Source organism: Alexandromys fortis, unplaced genomic scaffold (assembly GCF_014885135.2).
Source record: "Alexandromys fortis isolate MF-2015 unplaced genomic scaffold, M_Fortis_MF-2015_v1.1 scaffold_100_3062768_6864082, whole genome shotgun sequence".
Lineage (NCBI taxonomy): Eukaryota > Metazoa > Chordata > Mammalia > Rodentia > Cricetidae > Alexandromys > Alexandromys fortis.
The window spans coordinates 3322839-3350243 of record NW_026067993.1 but is presented as its reverse complement, the minus strand read 5'-3'; the positions used below and the strand labels follow the sequence as shown (position 1 = coordinate 3350243).

The 27405-nt window shown below is 45.8% G+C and overlaps 2 protein-coding genes and 1 long non-coding RNA gene across 7 annotated transcripts in view; 1 reads left to right on the top strand and 2 right to left on the bottom strand.

The window, feature by feature from the left end:
• Nucleotides 1-20067, bottom strand: part of Masp1 (MBL associated serine protease 1) — a 69872-nt gene extending 49805 nt beyond the window's left edge. The window contains exons 1-2 of one of the 5 annotated variants that reach the window (XM_050159960.1): nt 19761-20067; nt 15444-15675 (exon numbers count right to left, since the gene is read on the bottom strand). In XM_050159960.1, coding sequence (XP_050015917.1) covers nt 15444-15675; nt 19761-19765 — 237 coding nt within the window. In that variant the 5' untranslated portion in view covers nt 19766-20067. Of the gene's footprint in view, nt 1-15443; nt 15687-19760 lie in introns of those variants that run through there. The other 4 variants (XM_050159963.1, XM_050159962.1, XM_050159964.1 and 1 more) reach the window with 4 other exon arrangements.
• The window catches only part of Rfc4 (replication factor C subunit 4), a 751101-nt gene that overhangs the window by 426334 nt on the left and 297362 nt on the right, over nt 1-27405 (bottom strand). The gene's annotated exons all lie outside the window — the stretch shown is intronic.
• Nucleotides 19502-27405, top strand: part of LOC126512290 (uncharacterized) — a 60584-nt gene continuing 52680 nt past the window's right edge. Inside the window, exon 1 of the long non-coding RNA XR_007594989.1 lies at nt 19502-19685. This is a non-coding gene — a long non-coding RNA (uncharacterized lncRNA). The remainder of the gene's footprint in view (nt 19686-27405) is intronic.

The following is a 27405-nucleotide window of genomic DNA, read 5'->3' as shown; positions in this document are numbered from 1 at the left end:
TGAGTTTCTATTTCCAGTCTTCACTCCCATAGCTCTTCCTATAGTGGTGGGAGTGCTGACATTCATGATTTCCCAATGCTCGGTCTCTGTTTCAATTCTGACTGAATGTGACTGACAGTAGAATACTGGAGTGTCAGAAAGCTACTTCCATTGCCCGTGGTTAGGGATTGGCTCACAAGTAGATTCCAGAAGAGTGGAAAGGAAACCAATATAGGAGTCTCTCTCTCTTTCTTTCTCTCTCTCACACGTACTCTCTCTCTCACACGTACTCTCTCTCTCTCTCTCTCTCACTCACTCACACACACACACACACACACACATGCATGCATCCATGCACATGCAGACCATGAGAGCTCTGTAGTGGTGAATTAATTGGGAAACCAGCTGAGGTGGCTTAGAAGCTAGCATCATCACAGCGGGCTGGTGGTTCCATCTCAGGAGACATCCAGACAGAGCACTGCATGTGGGAACATGCTGCTACCCATACACTACACAGCTATCAAGAAGAAGCAATATTCACTGAGCGATCAGAAGTGGGAGAAGTTACAGAGGTCAGGATGAGGCCGGGAATTTTTCTCTAGAAAGGAGCTGTGAGCTAAGGATGGAATCAAAGGCATGGTGTTGAGACCTGTGCATTAAGCTCTGAGGCCTCAAGGCAATGCCTGAAATGCATTATCATCCAAACCGGAAGTGAGCTACGAATCTTAAGTGCTTTCCTAAGCACAAAAGCCAACCTGGAAAGGAACTCTAGCTGTTATTGTTATTATCTATTGTTATTTTTCATGCATTAGGATATTCTCACATTTAGAAGACTCAAAAGGAACTTCAAGGGAACATGCCACTGTCAACTGGAAATGACAAGACAATTCCAAATGAAACAAGGCTTTGGGTTCAAAGCTTCATGTACAGAGAATGGGTAGAGAGTACTTGACTACAAACAGGACCTTGGTCTTAGGGGAGGGAAAGGACATCTCTGAAAGTGAAGTTAAGAAGCCTGATGCAGAATTAAGGCGGTAGTCCAGAGCCACAGAGAGCAATGGACTGGGCTCTAGCCAAAGAACATGCCTAAGTTCTTGAGAAGGCAACCCAAGAATCTCATAATGACTATGGAGACGTAATTGCTGTGTTCTTTCCATCCTTCCTCCACTTTTCAATGAGGGCTCTACTGTGATCCTCCTATCACAGAGAATCAGACCCTGGGTATGAAAGGGGTGTCAAATAATTGTCCCTGCAGGTTCAGAGATGTATGGCAAAAGAAACTGCACACAAGAGCCTGCTGTGAGGGTTTCATCTGTACCTGGTTTGGTCTGTGTGGGTCCTGTACTTCAAGCCCAGTCTCATAATGAATTAGGTACCAGGGAGAAATTGTGTTCAGTGTGTGGAAAGGGCATGAGTGATTGCATTCAGAGAGTGTGGTATAGTGTTTCCGAAAGCACCTCCACCTGTCTCTTTCACTCCTGACCATAGACCTCTCTGCTATGTGACCTTGCTGCTCCTGGACTGAGCGGATAACTTGTGCTGACAAAGGCATACTATGTGTCCCAGGTGGCATGGCTTTTCTGAGCTTAGGCCACACAGTCCTAGTAATTGACAGATTCTTTGCTTGTCTCAGCTTTAGTAAAGATTCTGAGTTTTCTGTTAGGCTCATGGGTGTAAAATCCATTATTAGCAAGGAGCCTCGCTAAGGCAGTTTTGAAAGGACTCTGCCCCATCCCCCTAGGTATCTGATAAGTTTCTCCAGCATCCCCTACTCCCAGAGTGATGTTTGAGCATCCAGGCCTGTCTTCACCAAGTAGCTTGTTAGATCAGTTTAACTGTGATACCTGTTAACCCCGATGTTTCCTGCGAACTGATTTTCTACTCTGAATTCCTGTCTTCCTGGGCTATATTTGAACAGGGAACACACACTCTACTAACAGAACCAGAAACAATAGTTAATTCGTACTAACAGTGAACACTAGGGACCCATTAGCTGTCACATTAATGGCAAAGTTGCAATGACCTGGAAATAGTCCTAGGAAAGTTTTAGCAAGAGGAAATCCCGCTGCTGCCGTCTTTAGACAGGAGTGATGTTCTTAAGTACAGTTTACACACTGCTCTTTTAATGTTATTACACAGTTTTGTTTGTTAATTAACTCTTTCCCTTTAACACTATTTTACACGCAGATTACTGCTCTGGAGTTACCAGGAGAAGAAGTCTGAGGAAGCCTATTGGAGTACAGAGTGATGTAGGACAGAGATTGTTGTCTACATGGGATTTCTAGACCATCTAGCTGACCCTCACCTTTTACCACCAGATGGTCATGTGAGGTCATTTGGCACCTGTGAGCTTCAGTGACTCTCTGACCATTGTCAGCACTCAGCTGACTTTAAGCTAACCCACCAAAGGAGCATTCCACCAAGTCCAGGTCAACTATAGCATTGTGAACAAGCAGCACAGTGCTGTTTGGCTATAACGGGCTGGAGTGGTTCATCACACAGTGAAAGAGAACTTGTGAGGACAGGCTTGTGAAAGAAATGTTTGGGGAGAGTGAGGAAGTCTGATATTTGTGAGTGGACATTTGTAGTGTGACAATCTGATGGGTTCTTGGAGTCTTGAAAGTCCCCTGTTCTTCGTCCTGAGCTTTTTCTATTACACCCTTCACCGAAAGAGCAATTACCACCTCTACTCTAGCATCTGAGGAAGTGAGAAACTTGGTACCTTTCAAGACTGATCAGGCCATTTGGGATTACACTTGCAAAGTTATCCCTTGGTCTTACCATGGGAATCTAACCTTGGGAAAAAGAGTCAAACATGGTAAACGTGATATGTGTGTGTGATATGTATGTGTGAGTGTGTGTGTGTATGTGTGTGTCTACAAATTCCCATGGGAATCTAACCTTGGGAGAAAGAGTCAAATGTGGTAAATATGATATATGTGTGTAATATGTATGTGTGCATGTGAGTCTACAAATTCCCATGGGAATCTAACCCTGAGAGAAAGAGTCAAACATGGTAAACATGATGTGTGTGTGTGTGTATCTGTGTGTGTCTACAAATTCCCTTGGGAATCTAAACTTGGAAGAAAGAGTCAAACATGGTAAATATGATATGTGTGTGTGACATGTGTGTGTGAATGTGTGTGTGTGTCTACAAATTCCCATGGGAATTTAACCTTGGGGGAAAGAGTCAAACATAGTAAACATGCTGTGTGTGTGTGTGAATACCTGTGTGTGTGTGTACAAGTCCCCATTAACTTAGTAAACATTAGGAGCCATAAGCTGTCACATTAATGGAGAATGTAGACTGACCAGGAAATATTTTTAGAAAAGTCTTAACAAGGGAAACTATCTAATGTTATGCGATCACACGCACACTGAGCATATACATTGGGAGCACAAAGTAGAAGGAATCAATGCCAAACTGCAGGTCTTTCTTTGTTTTCAGATTTAAAAAGAATCTTGAACTTAAAAATACATCACTCTAATAAGTCAAACTTGAATGGCAAATATTCAATATTTTCCTTAACACTCAGAATCTCGATTTTTAAAAAGAAAACCCAACATATACAAAAGTATAAAGGGGTATTTGGTAAAAAGAAGGGAACCACCTTCACCTTCAGGGGCCAGGCCAGTGCTGATAGTCCAGTCTTGCTACTCTAGTCTGTGGCTTTAAATTTAAGTTAAAGAGCCTGGGTGGAAGCAGGTGAAGTGTACCAGACCCCAAACAAGAACCTGGGCCTGAAGAAAGAGGAGATAGATTGTAGCAGACTGCTGTGTGAGCAATACATTTAGAAGACTCTTGAAAGTCATGCCTGTGAAATGGCCCATCTGGCAGATGGAAGATTTCAGTTGACTTCAGATAGATGTGCTGGGAGGTTGATGCTTCAGTCCTGGCCCACATCATGTGGCCTTAAAAAATAAATGATGGATAGCCAGGGGGGGTAGCTCATGCAGGTAGATCTCTGTGGGTTCCAGGACAATGAGAGCTACACAGTGAGACCCTGTCTCAATCAAGCGATCAACCAACCAATCAATCAACAGACAAATGAGATGACGATTCATCCTCATTCCAGTGGGGCATCTTTATCTCCGTTTTATTTTCTCTTAATGATCACGTGATGAGTCTGCCTTCGACAGACATCACAGTTTGGTGCCTAGAGAGGTCATATGAATTCCCCAGGGCCACACAGCCTGTGAGTAGGCAACCTAGATCAAATTCACCCGTTTTGACTTCCAACCCTTGTCAAATCATTAGAATCAGAAATTTCTATAGATGGTCAGAGTTGGAAAAGATAGCCAAGGACCTTAAGTGTACACCTTCTATTTCTTAGATAGGGAAACTGAGTCCTGCTCAAAGTCACATCATGATGGCCCAGGTGTGCTGATCTTCCCAGTGCAGTGGTGTCATTCTGTTTTTTTTTTTTTTTTTTTTTTTTTTTTTTTTTTNTTTTTTTTTTTTTTTTTTTTTTTTTTTTTTTTTTTAGCTAATCACAGTAAAACCTCTTAATGGAGCTTGACAATACCCTAGGAAGGTCCTGTCTCTGTGCAAAGGGCAGAAATCATAAAGAACAAGGGGGGCTGAGAAAGAGCTCCCAGGTCCTGAGAGTCTGTGGACAGCACCGCTGCCAGGAAGGATAGTGAACAGAAAAGACCAGCATTTGCAGGGAGAGAAGAAAGGACTGGCCGGGGAGGGAGGGGCTGGCCCTGAGCCTGGGGATTGGCATCCAGGCATCCCGCAGGTGGGAACCAGGCTTCGGTGGGGCAGCAAGGGGGCTCCTGGTACTGTAGCTGGGGAGGGGGTGCCAGGGTGGATTTACAGTCTCTCTAGCTGGTGAAAGGCGTGGACTTCTCCATCTCGGCTGTTCTAGGATTGGGGGCTGTTCATTCCCATGCAAATCCCTTTAGTATTGGGAGCCTGGGCCCCACAATGCAGGGCAGGCAAATAGCTTGGGGACAGGAAAAAAACAAAGGGTGGTTGTGTTCCCTGGCAGGGCTGCCAGACTCAAGGTATGTCACAGTCTGGACTGAGGGGAGACAGTGATCAGCCCAGGAATGTGTGAGCTATTGTTTGTACTGCCACAGCTCTGAACCCTGTCCTACCAAACCTCATCCTTATATCCTCAAATCTTTGCACAGAAATCCTCAGGGGTGCTGGAAATACCTAGCCTGGGGCCCTGGGTCCTTGCCATAGCCTCATCACACTCTTGCTACTTTAACTCTGCCATGTTGGGCTATGTTGAATCTGAAAATGCATATTAGCTTCCAAGACTCAGCTATCAACTTTTCTGGGGTTTTGCTTTTTTTTTTTATCACAGCCATCATCCTTAAAGTTTAAGGAGAGAGAGAGAGAGAGAGAGAGAGAGAGAGAGAGAGAGAGAGAGAATCAACTAAACCAACCACATTAGAAATAAATGAATTCTACGAAAATTCATCATTTCTAAATTATTTTAACATCGTTCTACCATTGTTCCTGGGGCTTTAATGTCTTTTGAATTCCAACAAAGAATGATGTGCCAAGGTCCATCTCTTGTCCATCCTATGCACTCTACTTTCCTTCATTTTTCAATGCACATATCACTGTCTCTAGGCCTCAGCTTTCCAAACATACAACCTGGAGTCAGGGCAAAGGAAGCATCAGGTGTCCAGGCAGTCAGCTGTCCAAAAGATCTGCATCCCCTGCAGCACTTTGCAGGAACCCTGCTCCCCAGCCTCCCTCCCTGGTCTGGTCTGTCTCCTCTTGCCATCACCCATCTCTAACTTCCTTCTTCAGACACCCCAGCTATTTCTCTGCCTGCGGGTCCTTGTGCTGTCCTATCTGAGTGGGCGCCTTTGCTCAAATATTCCCGACTCAGCAAGACATCCCTGGATGATCAGTATTCATCCACAGCACAGGCTTCCCTTCCACAAGAAGCTATACTGGTTCTGTCTTGCTCCTTTGCCTGTCTGTCTGCTCTCTACTCGCTAGATACAATAGTGATTATTCTCGCGGATTGCCTGCTTACTCACTGCAATGTGGCCTAGCGGCTGTACCTTCAACACTGTGGCTACACAGTATGTCTTGACGGAACACCTTTCCCACTTTCTCTTCTCTCCTGTAAGGACGGTAAGTTCCAGCTTTGCTATTTACCCAGAGGTTTTCTGTAGGTGCACAGCTGTATCCCCTGTACACCCGCACCCCACAGAGCACATCTGTCTCATGTTCATTCATCCCCACTTTATCTTACTTTCCTGGCCCCAGCATGAAAGGCTTCCTTCTGCTTCTTCACCCCAGAGCCTGTGCTGCTTGCATTTCCTGCTTAAAATAAGACTTGGTCACACTTTTCTGAAGCTCATTGTCACCTCCTAGTTCTCTTCAGTTAGTGGCAACTGGTATTTGGGGCCCAGCATCCCAGAGGGAAGACTCGTGCTAGGACTACAATTACCATTCAAGAGAAACCTTCATCCAGTTCTCATTTCCTTCTGAGGTCACTATCTCCTCTCCCCTCCCAGAGAAAGAGCAGAGCTATTGCAGTAGCTGAAGCCAGCAGGGCCTGAGGTCGTGGGCACGACTTAAGTAAACAGAGAGCTGTAATGGAATCAGGCCTTGAGGTCAGAAGACTTCTATCTTAATTATGCAGCAGGATACGGACTAAGCCATGTGGCGTGGGGGAAAGGGCGTTGGACTGGATCTCAGACCAACGAAAACTGGACCTGGAAAAACCCACTAGTGAACTTCCCTCACTGAGAAAACTGCGGCCCAGAATGCACTGTGGTGACCTGCCCGAGTTCTCATCTTCAGCCAATGGATGATTTCTAGCATGGTGTTCTTTCTTCTGCACCGCTGCCTGGATGGCGCCTCTTTCTGTCCCACCCAGGGTAGTGCCTGCTACCAGAGAAAACACAGACACAGCCTTGAACTGCTGGGGTTGGCAGTCTAGTGGGAGTCACTTGGAACGTTTGCACCGCAAGCATATCAATTGAGCATGTCCCAACCTTTGGAGCAGGCTTCTTTCCTTATTACTTTTAAAAACAAGTTTTCTCCCAAAGTCAGGATAAAAGAGAAAGTTGCTTAGCAGAATCTAGACAAAACAGGAACCCTCAAAACCCTTCAAGTCATTTTACAAATTTCACTAAAATACCATGACAGGCATACTATTGCTTTAGAAAAAAAAAGTACATTGGCTGAGAAACAATTCAAGGTCCTTTCCAGACTAGAATTGGCATGGAAGAGGCACCAAGGGGAAACAGAACCTTGTCTTGGTTTTGCAAAGACTAAAGATTGAGATCTGGCTTTTCCAAAGGGACTTGGGCAGTTCTCTCTGTGCCTGTTTCCTTCTCTATAGGGTAAGTATAATAATACCCATGTTTCCCGTTCCATGAAAAGAATTGCCTATGGCAGCAGATTAGAAACAGACCCACAGCCTCCTGCGCTGAAACAGTCCTCTCAAAGCGCTTAGTAGGAATTACCTGAAACCACTGAGTGACCCAGCAAGGCGGAGAGAGCACAGAGGAGGCCATGTGCGCTCCCCAAACAGCTGATGATGCCAGGCAAGTGGTTTGCTTTCCGGCTTGCATCATGCCAAGCGCCCTTCCTTAGCTGATAGGCATCGGACCTAGGTATTTAAAGCATTTCCCCATCATTTACATCCACAATGAGCCCGTGAGAAAGGCGTTCTGATCTCTCCATTTTATAAGGGCATCATGGCGGAAGCGCTGCTCTCTTGAGTGGCGGCAGTAGGACCTGACCTTTTAGGTCTCACAGTTTCCAAACCACTGAGTGCGACTGCGGGTTTTCAGCGGTTTCCAGCGCACCCCACAGCAGACTATCCTGCCTCAGGCCGTGAGGAAGATGCTGTGCCCCTTCTGGATTTTTAAAAAGCCGACAACAAGCCCAAGCTAAGGGAGTTGAAGCAGCTTGGCCAAGGGGTCTCACACAGAGTGACTCAGTTAATTTGATCCTTGTGTCCCTTTAAACTCCATCCTAAAGTCTGGATTAGCGCTTCCAGTTGTGTTCCAGGCTCAGCGCTCTTCGACACACCCCATTCTAAACCTGTTGGTCGCTGTCTACTCGCGATCTCCGTACGTGGAAAGTGGTGACCCGGCTTTCGGAACCTGGGCTGGAAGCTCTCACGCTCTCCCTCCCCTGTACACACCACTTCCTATGGTGCTCTGCCAGTACTTCCAAAGCTTGCTGCAGGGATCCGTGAGCTTCCTCCAGACCTGTGTCCTAGCCAACCAGCCCATGTACACTCCGTCTAGTCAATAAGTTCCCGTCATGTCCTGTGCCTAACTCCTGTATTTAAATGTCAAGATCAAACTTACTCAGACTTGCTACCGACTATGTCACCTCCACGTCCTCTGTCCACAGACAGTTCAGATCTTCCCATTGGAAATCCTAGACTCAAATGCCACATGATGCCACACTGAAATCATAAAGGACTGAAGCAGGAGGCTTTTCTTTAGACAAAAACATATTTTCTACATTAAATGCAGACAGAGATGCTTCATTCCACAAAGAATGTTTTCAAATAATATTCCTTGAAATATACGCCTTCTCAGGCACGTTCCTGTTTCCTATTTTGGTAGACACACTGGAGGGGAAAGTTTCACATTCCTCACTACAAGGGAAGCAACGGTGCAAGATGTGAGAAACCTTTGGCATTGGGCTGAGGAGGGGTCAATGCGGTGTGGTGGAGCCTAGCTACAAGGTCAGCTTTACTGGGCACCAGCTGTCTGTCTCCCAGCACTGCGAGGGTTTTTAAAGGAAAGGAGGATTTTGTGTGAAATCAGAGGTTTTGTATTGATATTACTGTTTTTTTTTCTGGTCATTGTTACTAATTTTCTTTTTTAAAATAGAATGTGTATAAAACTGGTGAACAAAATGTATTGAAGAATTAACTGAACCTACTGATCACTTGTTTATGACTATATGTGTACACTCTTAATTCCCCAAATCAGTTCAACCAGTTGATCACTTGTCTGTCACTTTGGATGCCGTTTGTAAACCCAAATTTACTAGACATTTTCTTAGTTGCTCCCTATGTAATTGTTCTGGGCTTTTTTTTTTTTTTTTTTTTTTTTGGTTTGTGTGTGCGTGTGTATCTCCCTAAGACGTGTCAACCCCAACTATTCTCTGCTCACCATTGAGTCTTTTTCAATCTTCACACTGTGGTTATGTGCTGATACATTCCATTCCAGGAACTGCAACTCACCCTTAAAGGCTTCCACTCACCCTTAAAGAACTATCTCGAACATTAAGGACTTCCAAAGCCTTTTCCAACCACCCAGAAGTGACCACTCACACATGTGTGTGCTGACTTATGTTTCTTGTGTAGGTTTTTAATATTTTAATTATGTAATCGTCTTATTGCCTTCTTTGAAATTGTGAATTCCTGGAGGGCAGGATGGTAATGTTTGTCTTTGGTTTGTCTTTCGAGACCCAGTTTGGGTGTGTTCATCTTAGGATAGTTTACTTACAGAATTCTTGGGCATCGTTAGAAAGTGGGCATGTTTTTGAAGATTATGAGGACCGCACAAACAAAGAGATATTTGAAGACGATCCCTCTGCAGTTCCACAAAGGGTACACTCATAGGGAGAGGCTGGTATCTGGCAGACATATGGGGGGCATTCGCAATGTATTAGGCTGGCTGACTATGGACCAGAGCTAAGGGGCTCAGGGTGGAAATTCTATGAGAATTGTTCATCATCTAAGGGATGCGGGATAGACAGAACAGCGGCACTATATCTTCCGGACACTTACTAGGTACCAGCTGAGCTTTGGGGGCGGGAATGGAGAGGAAGAGCAATGGGGAGAGAAACAGGGGAGGGGAAAGCTAATGAACTGAGATGCTGCATGCTTCTTTAACAAGCAGATGGCACCAAGTGAACCTGAAATGGGAGGTGTGAACTTCTGTGCCTGGGGGTCCGCATTTCCACACCCCTCACCTCCTGACTCCTCTAAATGGCAGCCATTTGATCTGACGCTCAGTTAAACTCATTTGTTTCATTGTCTGGGGGAAATTCTGCATTTCCTGGCTATATAACAGCATTCGAATCAAAGAGAGTTTTAACAATTTGACTACAGACAGCATTTGCTACCCTATTGTAACTTAAAATCTAGACCTTCATAGGATGGGGCCCTTCTATAGCTTAATTGATTTGAATGAAGAATAGATAGACATCCTTTTCCAAAAGGGTCTCTCTGACAAATCCTGACTGGCCTGGGACTGAATATACAAGGCAGGCCTCAAACTCAGAAATCTACTGGCTCCTGCCCCTTCCCCAATTCCCTGAGTGGTGGGATCGAAGGTGTGCACCACCCCTCCTGACAAGATGGCTGTTTTCAGATATAAATTCTGTTCTAGGCCTGACTTGAGCCAATGACAAGACGATGACACAGGTAGACCTTGATTTCTAAGGCTGTTAGATGGACCTTATAGATCATGTAAATCAACTCCCTGCCTGCCAGGGAAAGGGAAGATGGAGAAGGAGAGGTTTCTTCTAGAGGAAACCACTTTGCCTAAGGCCAACATGGAATGAACAATAGACCAGAGACTTCCAGCTCCCATGCCTAGCATCTGTGCTGGGCCCTCCGTCTGCAGCACCCACCAGCTGTGAAGCATGCATCTCATCTGTGCCCTGCAGGACTCCACTATGGCAGCGCATTCCAAGGAAGCAGATGCTGCTGTGCAGATGTGCACGTGTCTTGAAGACCGAGGGCTGCGGGAAAGCAGGCTGAAGAGGAATTCCCATAAATGTGAGCATCCGGTCCACAGCTTTGAGGTCCTGTTTTGATTTGGGCCGACGATAGTCCGTGTCAGCATGGTCACCATGATGGGCTTGAGTGGGAAGGGAGGATCATGGATGTGGGTTGGACTGAAAATAGTTTCTGTGAGCTGGGTGATCCTTTAAACCTACCCTTTGGCTCCAAGGAAAATTCAGCTATGGAGAAAAAAAAAATCCTCAAAATAGTCCAGGATGTTATTTTGCCAAAGGAAACTAATATTTTAAGTGACTTGATAAAGAGCAGCGGTGGTGTGCTACATTTACAAGTTTGACTCAAATAGTGTGTCACTAAGGTGTTCCCCTGAAGAGTGTAGGCTCTATTTAGAGTGCTAATGGCAGCGGAATTTTGAGAACTGGCTAAGTAGGATAATGAAGACTTGGAGGGATCATCTGGAAGATTCTGGCAAGTGCGACTGCAAGGAGAGGGCCGGAATTTAAGGTGCTTTAGGGGTCATCTCATCCCACGTTCTGTTCCACCAGTTTCCTCCCTGCTATAACATTCTCTCCTAGAAAAAGCTCCTTCAGATTCAGAAAGCAAGCAGTTATCCAAGATTCAGGAAGTTACTGAAACTAACAAGATTCACTAGGCCTTGCTAGGTAGAAGAGAACCTCCCCTCTTCTGAGCTACCTGCAAGAGTCTCTCCAGCCTGTCTCCAGCAGTCTATGAGTCACACAGGGTCCCAGATGTGTGGCTTTCATGAGTTGTTACACTCTGAAGGAGCTTTTGGGTAGTTCAGGTGCCTTTGAGTGATGGTAAGTAACCCCTTGCCCATCCTCCTCTAAGTAACCCCAATGAACTCACTGGTTCACCAGCTTGAACTTTGGTAGAATTATTCCTCTGATCATTTGTGGGCTCCTAGCAGGGAGAGTAGGCATCTGTTTATGTTTCCCCAGGAAAAATGACGCAATCCCTCATTGGACAGATGAACAAACAGAATCTAGAAGAGTAGTGTTGCATTATCCTGGAGCCGCGTGGCATGTTTGTGCTCAGATTCGGATTGAAAGAGAAGAGATTCTCATTAAAAGCCAAACCTAGTAGCTATCCTGGGACCTGAGGTTGTGCAGGCACCTAGGAAAGGAGAGTGGATTCAACTCTGTGAGACTTCTGGCCTTGTGAGTTCAGAGACAGAGTGTTAGTTTTCTCCTTGAACTCTGACCTTCAGTCTTCCAGACAATGAGAACTGGATTGGAGCTTCAGATTCAAGTATTGGGCCTCAAAGTGCGGTAGGGTGATCACCGGCTTTGGGCAAGTTGAGGCATTTTAGTGCTCACGTAAACCCAGACTGTTTCATGTCTGTCTGTTTCTGTATTGGGCCAAACTGAAGGATTTAGAATGTATTCATCAGGGGGAAAAGACTTAAGACACAGTAACATTTAGCATAATCCTGTAAAATGGGGGTGTGCAGAAACTACAGGCCCTGAAGCTTAACTTCTGTGAGCTCTTGACTCTTGAAGGGAGACTATTATACATGTGGGGACAAGCACATAAACCATCGAGTTGTCAGCCGACGTGGGAGGCCTGTTCCTATCTCGTGGGAGGCCTGTTCCTATCTCATGGCTGCTAGAACCTCTGCAGGGAGCTGGTGCTGATGCAAGAATGGTATTCTAGAGAGTCAGCCATGTAAACTCTCTCCCCCATATGAATGCCTTTCCCTATAGGAACTGGGCAGATGCGTCTAACTCACAGGGACTTCAGCTCGGCAGCTCAGTCTACCAGTTGCCTCAAGAACACTTTGAAGTGTTCAGGCTCATGTTCTCTCGGCTTACCTTTCTTCTGGGGGGTCAGATATTTTGCATCTGATTGTCCTATTGTTCATAGCATGAGGCGTCCAGGCAGCATTTCATACAGCAATGGTTCTGGGATAGTGTCAACATTGTAGACATTGTTGACTATGACAAGCTATGGAACGGCCACTGACATCTAATAAATAGAGGCCAGGGGGTCTGCCAAAAAATCCTTCGGATCTGAAGACCTGTTTCTTCAACAATGAGTTACCTGGCTCTATATGTCAACAATGCTGAGATTGAGAACCCTGATGTGGAATTCCATGTGGACCTTGGCGCCGCAGTAAGGCTCTGCATATAAAATGAGCTGAGACGGGGGGAGGGTCCACAGCTCCACTTAGCATTTCCTCCTACACCCCTTGTATGGTTTTGCATGCTGGGACTCAGGGGAGCACAGCTTGTGAGCTGTTCAGCAGGGCCAAACAAGCATGGGGTTCAGATTCCCATGACGTGGGTTGGGATCTTGATCTGCCATCTTCCTGATGGACTGCCTTGAGTCACCTAACTTTTCTGGGTTTGGTTTGCTGTGAAATAGGATAGGCATTCATGTCCCACACAACTTTAATGAAATTTGAATGAGATGATCAGTATAAAGGGTCCTGGTACATTGGAGCACCGGACTGAAATCTCAAGGTCCAAATCAGGAGCAGAAGGAGAGAGAGCACGAGCAAGGAACTCAGGACCGCGAGGGGTGCACCCACACCCTGAGACAATGGGGATGTTCTATCGGGAACTCACCAAGGCCAACTGGCCTGGGTCTGAAAAAGCCTGGGTTAAAACCGGTCTCGCTGAACATAGCGGACAATGAGGACTATTGAGACCCCAAGAACAATGGCAATGGGTTTTTGATCCTACTGCACCTATTGGTTTTGTGGGAGCCTAGGCAGTTTGGATGCTCACCTTACTAGACCTGGATGGAGGTGGGTGGTCCTTGGACTTCCCACAGGGCAGGGAACCCTGATTGCTCTTTGGGCTGACGAGGGTGGGGGACTTGACTGGGGGAGGGGGAGGGAAAGGGGAGGCGGTGGCGGGGAAGAGACAGAAATCTTTAATTAATTAATAAAGAAATAAATAAATTAAAAAATAAAATCAAAACCCTCAAGAGAAAAAATTTAACCTGGTTATGGAAAATGGATAAAATTTAAATAAATAAAAGAAATATGAGCAAAGAACTGCTCCTGTTGGAATAGACCTTCATGATTATTTACTAATAATATTTTAAATAAAAGATAAAACATTTCATGGGAAAAAAAAGGGGTCCTGGTAAATTCACTACTATGCCGTCGATCATTCTGGTTAGTACAAGGTTAAGTGTTGCTGTGGGAAGGGAAAATAAAAGTAGACTCGTGATTAAGTAGAGAAAGCTGGTTCAAGAGCTTTGGGGGGAACCTTTTTCCAGACAGCCAGAGAGAAGTTAGTAGCTGCTTCATTGTGGCGAAGAGCATGGGCTGCTCTTCCAGAAGCTCTGGGACTAGCACCCCCCACAGTGCTTCCTGACCACCTGTAAGCCCAGTTCTAGAGAGGCCAATGCTCTCTTTGGGGCTCCGTGGGTACTGCATTCATGTAGTGCACTTACATACATGCGGGCAAAATACTCAGATACATAAAAATAGATAAATAAACACATTAAAAAGAAAAAGTTGCTTTTTAGTTTTCTGAACTTTTGAAGTAGGTACAACCTGAGTGAATTTGATCTCTTAGAACGTGTTGAACCTTTCCAGGTCCATGTTATTATTATTAAAATTTGTTTTGTCTTGTTTTTTGAAGACACAACCTGAGTTTGTTCCAAGGCTAACTCACCATTGCCCTATTTCTAACCCTACATCCTGGAGTTGTAGGCATGCGTGCCCACCGAGTTTAGCCCCGCTTTGAAACCAGAACGTCCCACACATGGCAATTCCAGAGAATGTTGTCTGTAAATTGTGGTGCTCACATGCTCTCTCTACATTTTTAATATTTTAATATTAAACATTTTAATATTTGCCAATAAAAGTCCCTTCCCTTCCTGGCCATACTCTTGGCTGATAAAAATATAAACTTTTTGACATGGTATTCAAGGCCCTCAGAATCCCACATTAACCTTCCATCCAGACTTTGCGTTTTACCTTTTGACTGTTGCACAGCCTATGGTCCTAAACATCCGGTCATTATTTAAGGAATTTGGCAGGCTAGCTGATACCTCAGTGTCAGACATAATTAGGATTCTCTGTGATTACTGCTTGTTCTCGGATCTATACCCTTTATTGGTATGTTGGAGCAGAAGCTACTGGATACATTGAGACTAGAGGAGGGAGAAAAGTGTATCTAGCCAAAAAGCCAAATTATACCGTCACCTTTCATAGGCTTGAACTTGGCATACCACTCCCATCATGTCTTTCATGGCACTGTCTCCTTGTGTGTCCCTCACTCTGATAGAGGAAGGTCATTGGTTAATTATAATAAACCAACTGCTTGGCCTCATAGCTTAGAACATAGATGGGAGGAGTAAACAGAATAGAATTCTGGGTGGAAGAGGAAGTGAGGTCAGACTCTGCTCTGCTCACAGAGAGACCCCACAGCTGCTCTCTCTGGAGCAGAGACACCATGCTCAGCTCTCCCAGGCAGCTCCAACCCACGATGGACTTAGGCTAGAATCTTCCCTGTAAGCGCACCTTGGGGTGCTTACACACATTATTAGAAATGGGTTAAAACAATATGTAAGAGCTAGCCAATAAGAAGCTAGAGTTCATGGGCCAAGCAGTTCTTAAATGAATACAGTTTGTGTGTTGTTATTTCGGGCATGAGCTAGCCAAGCGGCCGGGGAGTTGGGGACGCAGCCCCGCCGCTCTTATTTCAACATCACTCGATGCATCCCCGCTAAGGTAAGAGCGGTACCTGGTCTATGCCCAGTTAGAGAACACTGTGGTCCTACCTTCACGTAGTCATATTCACAAAGATAGGAGGATTCCAAGTTGAAGTGCATAAAGTAAAGCTTGATCCGGAACCCCTCGGGGACAGTAATATTCCAAGTCACTTCGGAGTCACTTGGATAGGAATCTGGATAGCCAGGGGACTGGATCTGACCAAACATTTCGTTTAGCTCCACGGTGTGCGCTGAAACCTCCAACATGGCAAGGCACAGTCCATGGTAGAGAAGGAGCAACCTGAAAGACATGAATGAGTTTGGCTTACATCAGTGATTGCAGGTCCCCCGAGCTAAACAACTGCTCATACTGCTTTTCTCCTTGGGGGTCTTGCTTACCAGGTCTGCAGGACATTTGGAGAAAGTAACTAGGTAATTTCTAAGATGGTTTTAGCTTTGGTCTTTTGCAAATCTGGTATGCATACTGAAGTTTTCTGTAAAGTAGCACATTTGGGACCCTGGCCCATGTTCGCCTACTCTTGGGAACATAACTACTATAATTAAATGATAATTGGTATCGCTTCTTCAATTGTACCTCACTTAGATGCCACAAATTATGTAGTTTTAAAAATACAAGTAATGATAGCTAATATTGCGATAAAACCCAAACTCAGTAGAGGAATCTACAGACACTGAACACATTTACTATTCTCAAAGAGATTGTTTAGTACATACCAGTCAACCTATTAAAAAAATCCTGATAAAGATAGAATGAACAAAGTAAGTCTTGGGGACTTGGTTCTGTGGGAATCGAAAGTTTCTAATTCCTTCCTGGAGAAATGAAAGTAATGGGCTGCTGAGAGAGCCGTGAAAGGGGCATGGACAACACGATATCAAACATGCATGACGCAATACCGAAGCGGGGTAACTAAGGCTGGTCATAGTCCTAATGGTCAGGTCACAGAGTAGAGCTTTCCCAGCAAGACCCAAGGACCTTGAACTCAAACATTGCAAGCGTGACTCCTTAGCTACGCTCCTAAGAGATTCCTGTGCTCACTTCTGATATTGTTGTCTGCGCGAGCACATGCATACGCACATACATATGTGTGTGTGAGCGCGCACGCATGTGCACATATGTGCATATATGTGTGCATGAGTGTGGAGACCAGAGATAAACCTCCTATTCGTCAGGAGCCATCAGCCTTGATTTTGGAGACAGCATCTCTCACTTGGGACTAGCTGATTAGGTTAGGCTGGCTAGCCAATGAGATTCAGGGATCTTCTCATCTTTGCCTCCCCAGGTCTGGAATCACAGGTTAGTGTCCAGGACTTTAGTCACCGTCACCAGAGCTGAGAGTGCAGGTTCAGATGTGCCTGGCATGGAAGAGCAGCTTCAACTCCAGGCCCTGACCTTACTTCTCCCGCTCACTTCAGGGAACTAAGGTCCCCGAACTAGAGTTTTCCATCTAGTTCTTCGTCTCATACATGAAAATAATGATGATTTCCCACAGGGCTGCTCTGCTCCCGAGCACTGGGATAAGCTTTAATATCAAGCCCTAGGTAAAGGCTTGCTCTGATGGTCTATCATGCCACTTCCTGACAGTGGAAGCTTTGGCTCCCAGCCCTGACTTTCCTGCAATAGTGACAACTGGATTACACAAGGCTGAAAGGTTGCTTTTATCCACATCTTCCCCCTGCCCTCCCTCCCCCAACACACAGAGGAGAAAGCTTCCTCTGGCCAGTTCTTCTTAGGCTGGCTGTTGATGGAAGCCTCAGCCCAGGCCCCAGGGCTGTGTGGTGAGTGTGCACCAAGGACATGTCAGACTGACACACATGAAGCCGCTGTCTCCATTCATGGAAGAGGCTGAAGCATATGCTTGCTTGTTTGCTTGCCTTAGGGGCTGTGAGTCAAAGGAGTGCGTGGCAGCTCTCGTTTCTTGTTACACTTGTGTTTTGGCTTCGTAGGCACCAGGCACCGGCTGTACAATCCCTGGACACCTGTTATCTATCCTCCAGTTGATCAAAAAGTTGAGCTGCATTTGCTTGAAATGTCAAAAAGTGATACAGAGAGCTGGGGTGTACTCGTCTCTGTGGGGAGAGCGGGCTATCGGGGCTGGATAAGGAAGTTGCGTGCGTCAGATGGCGAGAAGAATGGCACGTCTGAGCGTCTCCATTCACTCCCCTGTTCAGTGTACGCACCACCAACACTCCATTTTTAAGATCCGGGGTTGGGAGAGACAACACGGCTCCCTTACCCAACACCCTCACTTGACAGACGATGAAAAGTATACCCTAAGAGATGGCACATCGTGCCAAATACCATATGGCGAATTAACTTCGACAGCAGAAAAGAATAACAAAAGCTCACAGGAGAAGTTGGGACCCATGCCCGTATCATGCCCAGGCATCTGGCCAAAGCAATTAATCCTGTGAAAAATAATTTTAAAAACCCATAGCTTTATGTGGAAATTAAAAAAAAATTACTAATGTTTGAACCCTCCCCCACCGCCACCCTATGCTTGGAATTCTGTCCTATTGCCTGGGGACTGGCATTCCTTAAGTAACATAGACCACTGTAATCTGCAGCTGGGACTGAGTGCCTGGTGGGATAGGGGAGGAAAATGCCCAAAGACACAAGAATGAGTCTGGGCCTTTTTCAAGATCATCAGTGTAGCTCTGGGCAAGATGCTTAACTGTTTTTATCTCGTGTATCCATTAATCCTTAAGTCACACAAAATCTGAAGCCAGGATGAGACAATGCCCGTGAAAGTTCCCAGCAAACTCTGAAGAGTCATATGCTGGTGAGTCCCGACCCCGCAGAGAGAGCCAGAAGAATGGCTCCCTGGCACGTCTTTTTGATATTCAGTAATTGAATTCAACTCAAGCACATTTGTTGGATTTCTACTGGGAAAGGGGCATTCTGTTAGGTGCTGGTCACATGACCGTGCAGACAGTCCACAAAGATGAAGATATTGATCGCATCTCTTGGAAGGGGAAGTGGACATTTAAATAAGCAGCCATTCCAGAGATGGTGAGAGATACAGCCACAGATGCTAACAAAGGAAGAGGGGCCATGTCTGGGGGTGGGGGTGGGGGTGGGGGTGGAGATTAGGACCCAGGAAGCAATGGCGAGCCTGCCCAGTCAAGTCTGGGTGGGAAATGAGTGAGAGAGTTGTTCTAAATCCAGGGTAAGCATAGGCAAGGGCGTGCTTTGAAATGGCTGAGATACAGGTAAAGTAGATTATCATCCCAAATACAAAGGGAGAAAAGCCTTTGTTTTAGAAGAAAGGAAAATGAAAATTTCTGGCAGGTTAAAAAATGACTTTACAAAGATCAGGTCGATAAAACGAACTTTCAGAGATTTCTCTTCCTGTGAGCCATAGTACATGGAATTCAAAGTCACAGAGACTGAGACCCCTCATTGGCCCTGGACTCAGTAAAGGTGCTAGGTGAGCAAAGAAGAGAAACACAGAAACTGCCAATTAAAAGGGAAAGTGAATGGAGAAATAGGCACGCGGAGACTTAACCACCTACCGAGCGCTTTTTCTCGCTCCCTCTAGATCTTTCCTAGCAGCTTTGACACTTACAAGTGATTAAAAAAATAATTACGATAGTTGGGGTTTCAGACTCTGGGAAAGCTCATAAGAAATGCCTGGTGAGGAGCCTCAAGCAACACCAGAAACAAGAAAGGTTGAAGAGCTTCAATCCTGTTAGAATTTAAAGTGGTAGGTTTCCGAATTCCAAACGCTCCTTTGAAAAACCGTGGTGTCTCTTTAAGAGCCATTTGGTGCATTTCCTAGCCTGATTCATGTCACCAGCTGCCCCTGATTTCAGTGAGAAATGAAGAATTTATAGGGAACTGTAAAATGGGGACAGGTTTTTAGTTTTCTAAATTGAGGTTTAACTGGCAAACTTCTGAAGGCTCAAGAAACCCCCCAGCCTAGCTGTGGGGGAACTGGTTTCTTTTCTGTTTAGAAGAAAAAACACACAAACACATTATCTAACTCTTAAAGTGTTGCGAGAAAGAAAGCATTGCTCTATGCTGAGTAGGAAAATGAAGAATCAGCCTTGTGGACAAGAGGAGGAGGAGGAGGATCACATTGGCCAGTAGGCAGCACCCTGTGCTGGCAGAGGGAGAAATCTGAGCCTCAGCCGCGCCGCACCGCGAACGGGCTTTGTACAAACTATCTGGTTTCAAGTTGCAAGACTCTGGGAGTCTCTGGGAAGGTGCCCCAGAGACAGGGCGCTCTTTGCGGGGGCCCTGAGGATTGGTGAGAATCCCCCATCCCCTACCAGCCAGAGGGCAAGCAGGTGAGTCTGCCTAGAGACAAGGTCAGACCCAGAGGGCTGCTCTACACTTGGTCTTGGAGAGGGCACTTCACTCACCTCATTTTCCTGTCTTGTGTGCTCCTGGCCTTGGTCCTGTCTGCTGGACTTGTCTGTGAGCCGGTCCCAGTCCCCGGTGTGGTGTTAGCGATGCCTTATCTTTGTTCTGAGGTCCCTGTGTGTCTCTGGAATTGGCTGGCATTCTCCATTCAGGTCACGCCTTCCCCTGCCTGCAACAGATCCCCTCTCCCCCTCTCCCTCTGGCTTTCCCTCTCTCCTCTCTCTGACTGAGCTTCTGCACATGCAGAGGGACCTGACAGAACTGTTTCCTTGGGAGATCTGCTGGCCAGTCCCCTCCTTGGGAGGGACTGCAGCCCTGGAGGAGAAAAAAAAAAACCGTCTGAGAGAGTCAGAGGTGTGTGTGTGTGTGTGTGTGTGTGTGTGTGTGTGTGTGTGTATGTGTGTGTGTGTGTGAGAGAGAGAGAGAGAGAGGTGTGAGTGTGTGTGTGGTGTGTGAGTATGTGAGTGTAGTGTGAGAGAGAGAGAGAGAGAGAGAGAGAGAGAGAGAGAGAGAGAGAGAGAGAGAGAGAGAGAGAGGTTAATTTCTTTTTAGCCTCCCTTGCTGTTGGCTATAATAGTTCTATTTCAGGACCCCAGCAAAAGAACAATTAAACAGAAACAGCCAACTCAAAAGGCAGTTCTAGGAGATTATAAAAAAATTAAAAATAATGCAGATCCCAATTCTCGGACTGTTTGTGGACATCTGCAGGTTTTCCTCAGAACTGAGCACTTGGCCCAGACTGAGGGAGCACCAGTTTCCGCTGCTGGCTCCTTTCTCTTCCCCACTTGACTTTGTGACAGGGTTTAACTGAAAGCCTGTAGAGGTCAAACCTACCCATCTGGGAAAGGGCTTCAGCATAGACAGAGAACCAGGTGACCTGTGGATCTAGAAAGACCTGTGTCTGTGAGAAGTTAGTGTCCTAGGTCTGTGGAGAAACAGTATAGAGGCCCACGCCAAGCCAAGTAGTAAGAGCTAGCCCTCTACATCAAGACAGCCAGCACCAAATGGGGACTCTCTCCGCATGGAAGCCTCTCTACAGTTAGCCCCCAAACTATAACTCCTACCACAGTGTGACCTCTGTACTCTGACCTTCTCTGTGTGACATAGCCCCCTCCACAACAATAATCCCCTCTACAAAAGTGTCAGCCAACGCTGAAGAGAGTGTCAAAGTGGGACTCCCTGTGCTGGGCACTAACGTTAGCCAGATTACGTCCACGAGATTCTGAGGGTCTCTGTCTTTACAGGTGAAGGAGTGATGACTTGCCAAGGTTATACAGCTGGCCATGACCTCAGATACCCATTATCACTCCTGAGGACACTGTCTCTGCAAGCCAGCTGTTACTCAGAACAGGCACTGTGCTAATCGAGTTTCACACACATCCCTTCAAGTCAGGTCATTGTCTCCACTTTCTTTTATTTTAATTAATTAATTTATTTATTAAAGATTTCTGTCTCTTCCCCGCCACCGCCTCCCTTTTCCCTCCCCCTCCCCCTATCTATTCCCCCTCCCTCTTCAGCCCAAAGAGCAATCAGGTTTCCCTGCCCTGTGGGAAGTCCAAGGACCACCCACCTCCATCCAGGTCTAGTAAGGTGAGCATCCAAACTGTCTAGGCTCCCACAAAGCCAGTACGTGCAGTAGGATCAAAAACCCATTGCCATTGTTCTTGAGTTCTCAGTAGTCCTCATTGTCCGCTATGTTCAGCGAGTCCACTTTCCAATGAAGGCGCTGCCCGGAGAAGTTGGTCACATAGCTCGAAAGGGAGGATGAATTCCATCTCTGACACGTTCTATGACCCTGGCTCTCTGTGCTATATCCTAAGGCATGGGGCATTTGTGTAATGCACACACCCACGAGCAAAGATGCTCAATTTTGAGTCATTTGAAAAGCGCGTTAGACACCAGTCCAGAACTTAGCTGTGATCTCTTTCCCGTCCACCCTGGCTGAGCACTTGAGGCATGACACCATTTCCGATCCTGTCTCCTTGTTTGCTAAAAGGAAGCTGCAGTGAGGGACAAGTGAGATTGTGATTGCGGCAGGTGCCCTTCAGCCATCCAAGGTGACAAACTCACATTTCCCGCCCCCCTAGATAGCACTCCTTGGACATATTTGGGGAGCAATGACGATGACATTCCTTGTAATTAATTCTTGCCCGTTTTCTCTCCAGTTTCTCTATTTTTAGCTCTTGTGTGCTTGGCATGGTGGTTACAGGGCTGTGGTTGGTAATGCAGGTGCAAGATGGGGGGGGGTGAGAGGGGGTCTGGACTCAGGCATCGTCTGAGAGAAGTGCTGCCTGTCTCAGGCCAGATAAAAAGAAAAGTCTGTAAATTTCCCATTAAGCAGACTGTCAGGCTCTTTAGACATCAAATAACTCTCACAAAACAACATTTTAATGATTTAAGTATAAATGAATCAGAAACACATGGGTTGCATTTCTTTTGGAATACACAAGGGTTTTCAAACCAAAGGAGAAAGAACTTGGCAAGATGTACACAGCGCACAGCGGCCTTGCCCGGGAGAGGAGTCTCGCAGTTCTTCCTGCAGCCTAGCCCGCCCTCCCTGGATTCAGCATACAGGCTAGAAGGCGTTTATTCTGGATCTGGGCACAGAGCAAAGGGCTTGGGAGGGAAAGCCATAAGCTATCCCTTGTAAAGTGTCACATAGAGCAATTAGGCCTCCGGGAATAGCTTCCTGCCCGTGCTTTTTTAAGGCTGCCAATGATCAATGGGAGACGTTTGAAGGATATTCTGAGCTGAAGTCCTGGCACCCTGAGATGGATCTGGTATGCGCCTTCTCCAGGAGTTAGCCAAGGCTCAGCAGGGGCTGCGGGAGTGGAGGCACTCACTGAGGTGCAGGGAAGGCTCCAGGTGTGACTCATAGCTCCAGAAGACTCCTTGAGCTGGCCTCATGGGATCTCGGTGTGGGAGAATGCCCATGCGGCTTTGGGGTTCCGAGTACAGGGTTACCATTTGGTAGCCCCAGTTCTTGTGGCCTCAGACAAACCACCTGCTTTCTTAGGGGTGGCTTCTCTTCGAGTGTGAGCGCACAGAGCATGCAGTGGGCCCGAACAGAGGCACTGATGGTGGGCTGATTGTCTGGGCAGAGACGGGCCAGAGGAACCCTCACAACAGCGCTGCTTGCTGCCTCTGTGGTTTGGACAGTGTCGCCACTCATTACCCAGAACCCTATCACAGATATTAAGAAAAATCATGTTTGGAAAGATTCAATTAGTATCCTTAAAAGTTTAACAAGGGTGGCTTAAAATGTACGCCAGGAACCAAAAGCAGTTCTAAGCAAAGAAATGGGGACCAGAGGGGTGGGCTCAGAGCCTCTCATTACTGTCAAAAAACCCTATCAGGAAGACAGCTTCTAAGGGGATGAGTCCCACAACATTCCTCCTCTGGAGCACTGGGGTTTACATTTTCTACCCAAGTATTTATTTTGTAGCGGCCGAGTGGAAGTTTCTGGAACTCTACCAATGTGTCAGAAAATGTAAAGAATTTGGTCAATGGGCTTTTCTTCTGCGGGGGTGGGAGGGAGGGCGGAGGATGGAGGGATGTGGAGGGGAGGGCACAAAGCCTGCAATCCAGGCTTCCTCCTCAATATCTGAGAAACAAATCAAGAACTGAGGAGTGCAATTTGGAATAAGAGCATGGAAGGAGCTGTGGCGGAGCCTAACTTCACTTCCAGTCCTCTGGAGAGAGGCAGGAAGACAGCGAATTCAATGCTTCTCTAGGCTGCATAGTGACACCTGAGTCAAAAAAAAGAAAGCAAAACAAAAAAATAAACGTTAGGTCATGCGGCACATTGACCAACAGGATGCCAAATACCATGGCATCTGACCCTCCAGGTCGTTACAATAATGTGGGAAGTTAAAACAATTCTCATGCTTTGTCCTGGGAGACCCAAATTCACTTCATCACAAGGTGGTTGTTGAGTGTGAAATCATGAAACCCCACCTGGCATGATTGTACCTTTTTTTTTTTTTTTTTTTTTTTGATGCACACAGCATAGAGCACCTTAGTCTTCTTAGATTTTATGATCCATTTAGACTTCTGTGGGAATGCCTATATGTTATTGCAGGGAATAGTCACGTGTTTTCACAGATGCAAGCATGGCAGTTTAGAGAAATTCTGAGTGCCTGTAACGCCTGGAGTTCAGGCCTGCCTAACCTCAATCTCAGGGCTCATTCTTTCTCTTAGTAGACTTGATACTGCTCGTTGAATCTGAATATTTATGACATTACAGATTTAAAAAGAGAGAGCGAGAGAAAGAAGAAATCATGTATATATGGAAAGTTAGATATATATAACACAAACCTTGTCAAAATCCAGGAGGCGGTAGCTGTCTGGACGTGTTTCTGGGTCATCTATTCCGCTGAGCTACAGATGGGTTTCTTTGCTAGTACTCTGCCGTTTTTGTCACTATGGCTCTGTAGTATAACTTGAAGTCTGGTGTAATTTTTTCTTTACTTCTTCAGCATGGTTCTTTTTGCTCAGGATGACTGGCTTATCTGGGCTCTTTTTTTTTTTTTTGCTTCTATATGAGTTTTTTTCTCTTTATGTGAAGAATATCATTGAGATTATGATAGGAATTCCATTGAATCTACAGATTGAATTTGATGGAATAGGCATTTTCTCAATATTAATTCTGCCAGTCCATGCTCATGGGCAGTCTTTCAGTTTTATAGCGTCTTCTTCTATTTCTTTCTTCGGTGCCTTACACTTTTCATTGTAGAGATTTCCATTCCCTCCATTTGGTGGATTCCTATGCATATTATTATCATTATCATAAATGGGGCTGTTTTCCTGATTTCTTTTTCAGTGTATTACTTTTCAGTCTATAGGAAAGGTACTGATTTTCATATATTGATTTTGCATCCTGCTACTTTGCTGTACATGTCTATCAGTTCTTAGGGGATTTTATACATGAAAGACAATGTTTATTACAAATATGAGAAAAATACACATTGGAGAAAAGAAAGCCTCTTTGACAGCAGTGCCGGGAAAACTAGGTGTCCGTGCCAAGGGAACAGAACTAGATCCCCATCTCTCACACTGCACAAAAAGCAACACAAAGTTGTCAAAGGCCTTTATTTATATAAGCCCTGGAACCCCGACTCTGTCAGAACAAATCATGGGGATGGTGTGTCAAGATAGAGGTATGGGGAAAGATTTTCTGAGAAGGACTGAGGCAGCTCAGGAAACAAAATCAAGAACGGACAAATGATCATGTGAAGTTGAAAGGTTTCTGCTCAGCAAAGAAAATAATCTAGCAAAGAGACAACAGAGGGAACAAGAGGGAATCTTTGCCAGCTACATGTCTGGGACAAGTTTAATGCCTAGGCTATATAAAGAACTAAAACCCCTAAATACTCTAATGTCAAAAAACTACAGTAATAAGTAAAATGAATAGAGAGTTCACAGAGAAGATGAAGTGCAAACAGTCAATGAGTAAGTAAAAAGATGCTCAGCATCCCCAGCCATCAAGGAAATTCATATAAAAACTGCATTGGGATTCAGTCTCAGCTCAGTCAGAATGGCCATCATCATGAAAAATCAAACACTTTCAATTGTTACAACACAGTACAACAATTTATATATTTATGATATGCAATATGATTTAAAATAGATGTATAAAGAGAAATGTATAGATTCAACAAATTAATATATATCTCTTCTAGAAGAACAAATCTGATAAGTACAAATTAGTTTCTGGTTTCCTGGGGTTCATGGGAGGTAGTGCTCTGTAGTGGTGGCAACTTGTGTGTGACATGGCCATACACAGGGAAGAGGGGCTGCCTCTAAACCTGTAGGTTCACCCTTATAGCAACCCTCATCCTCCAGGGAAGCCCCATTTTTTTGGTGTGTCACCATCTCCAGGAACAGTACTGCCATATAATAAACAAGCACACATGTGTTTTCTTCTAACATGTTTGTATTTAATTTATTTTAAATTATTTTTGTATTGTTGTTTAATATTAGCTAAGTCCCTACTTTTTAAATTTTTTTTCCATGTGGATTGTAATGATCTGTTCTGTCCCTTTAAGAGACAAGCCACACCCACTCCCTCTCCCATCCACTGAGGCAGGCAGATCTTGCCTCCTGCTTGCAGCCCTAGTCTCTTCCTTTTCTGTCTCCCTATTGAAGAGGCAGCTTCTGTCTCTCCCTTCTCTCTCTCCTCTCTCTTCTCTCTCTCTCTCTCTCTCTCTCTCTCTCTCTCTCTCTCTCTCTCTCCTTTTGCCTTTCTCTGCTCTTCTCCTTCTCCTCCTTCCTTTTCATAACCCACTAAATAAATAGCCAACCTCATTCTGCATGGTGTGCCTATCCATGTCTCTGTCTTTTGCCTGTTGCGTAGCTCCCTGCCCTGGATCAGCCACCCTCCGAGACCTGCGGCATGGTCTTGTGCCATGCCCATCTGTCTGTCTCTCCTTGTGACCTGCTGCAGCCCCTTGGGGAATTGTGTTATCCCTGCCTGGGACTGGCTGCTCTCGGGATCTTCTGTTTGCTGCCTGCTTGCCACATGACCCGCTGCCCACTGCCACTGCTTGGGAACCTGCAGCATTTTTTTTATTTATTCCATTTCATTGGTGCCATGAGATTTGGGAGGCTCTCCTGCCCCAAGCTCCTCTCCTGGGATAGGGATCTGGAACCAGGTATTTTTTTCCACAACAACCACATGTTCCATATGCCTGAGTATGATTTTTACAGTGTGATTTCTATGCACACCACTGGCTTTAGTTGGTGAGTTTTCCCCATTCTGGTCAGCTTAACTGTTTCAGTGAACACAAGGAATTGACCAGTGAGCATCCAGCAATCTTCGGGTGTTCCTAGAAATGGGGGACAGCCCCCAACCACAGATGATTGAGCATTTTGCTGACATTCATCTCTGAATTGCTTCCCTTAACTATAATTGTGACCAGACTGACCTGGGGTAATTCTTCCCATGCTAGCACTGCGCACTCTGTGCAGTGCGTTCAACCGGGGGTCCAGGGTCCCTCAGTTTTTCTTTCTCTTTTTTTTCTTTTTATTTTCTTTCTTCCCCCACCATGAAAGGCTGCTCAGAGTGGCGTCTGGCCTCTCTGGCTTCCAAGTCACCCCGACTGAATCCAATCAGGCTGTAGCACCCCACTCGTGAGCAGGGGACACTCTTCCATGGGTACTGCGATGGTCATGTGCTGATTCACACCTGCCCACAGCAGAGAGACGTCTTCCCTGTGCATCTTGTGGTGCTGTCGTTTTTTGTGGGTTTTCACAGTTTAAGGTATGGGTAGCAATACCATGTCTGTCCATCCCCCCCGGGAGGGATACCTTTTAGAGGCCCTAACACCCCAGGCCTTAATGCCCTACTTCCTTTTTTTTTAATTTTTTAATTTTTTTATTGAGAAAAGGAAAAAAAAGTTTCTGCCTCCTCCCAGCCTACCATTTCCCTCCCCCTCCTCCCATCCTTCTCCCCCTCCCCCACTCCTCTCCCCCTCCCTCTCCAGTCCAAAGAGCAGTCAGGGTTCTCTGCCCTGTGGAAAGTCCAAGGTCCTCCCCCCTCCATCCATGTCTAGGAAGGTGAACATCCAACCTGGCTAGGCTCCCACCAAGCCGGAACATGAAGTAGGATCAAAACCCCATGCCATTGTCCTTGGCTTCTCATCA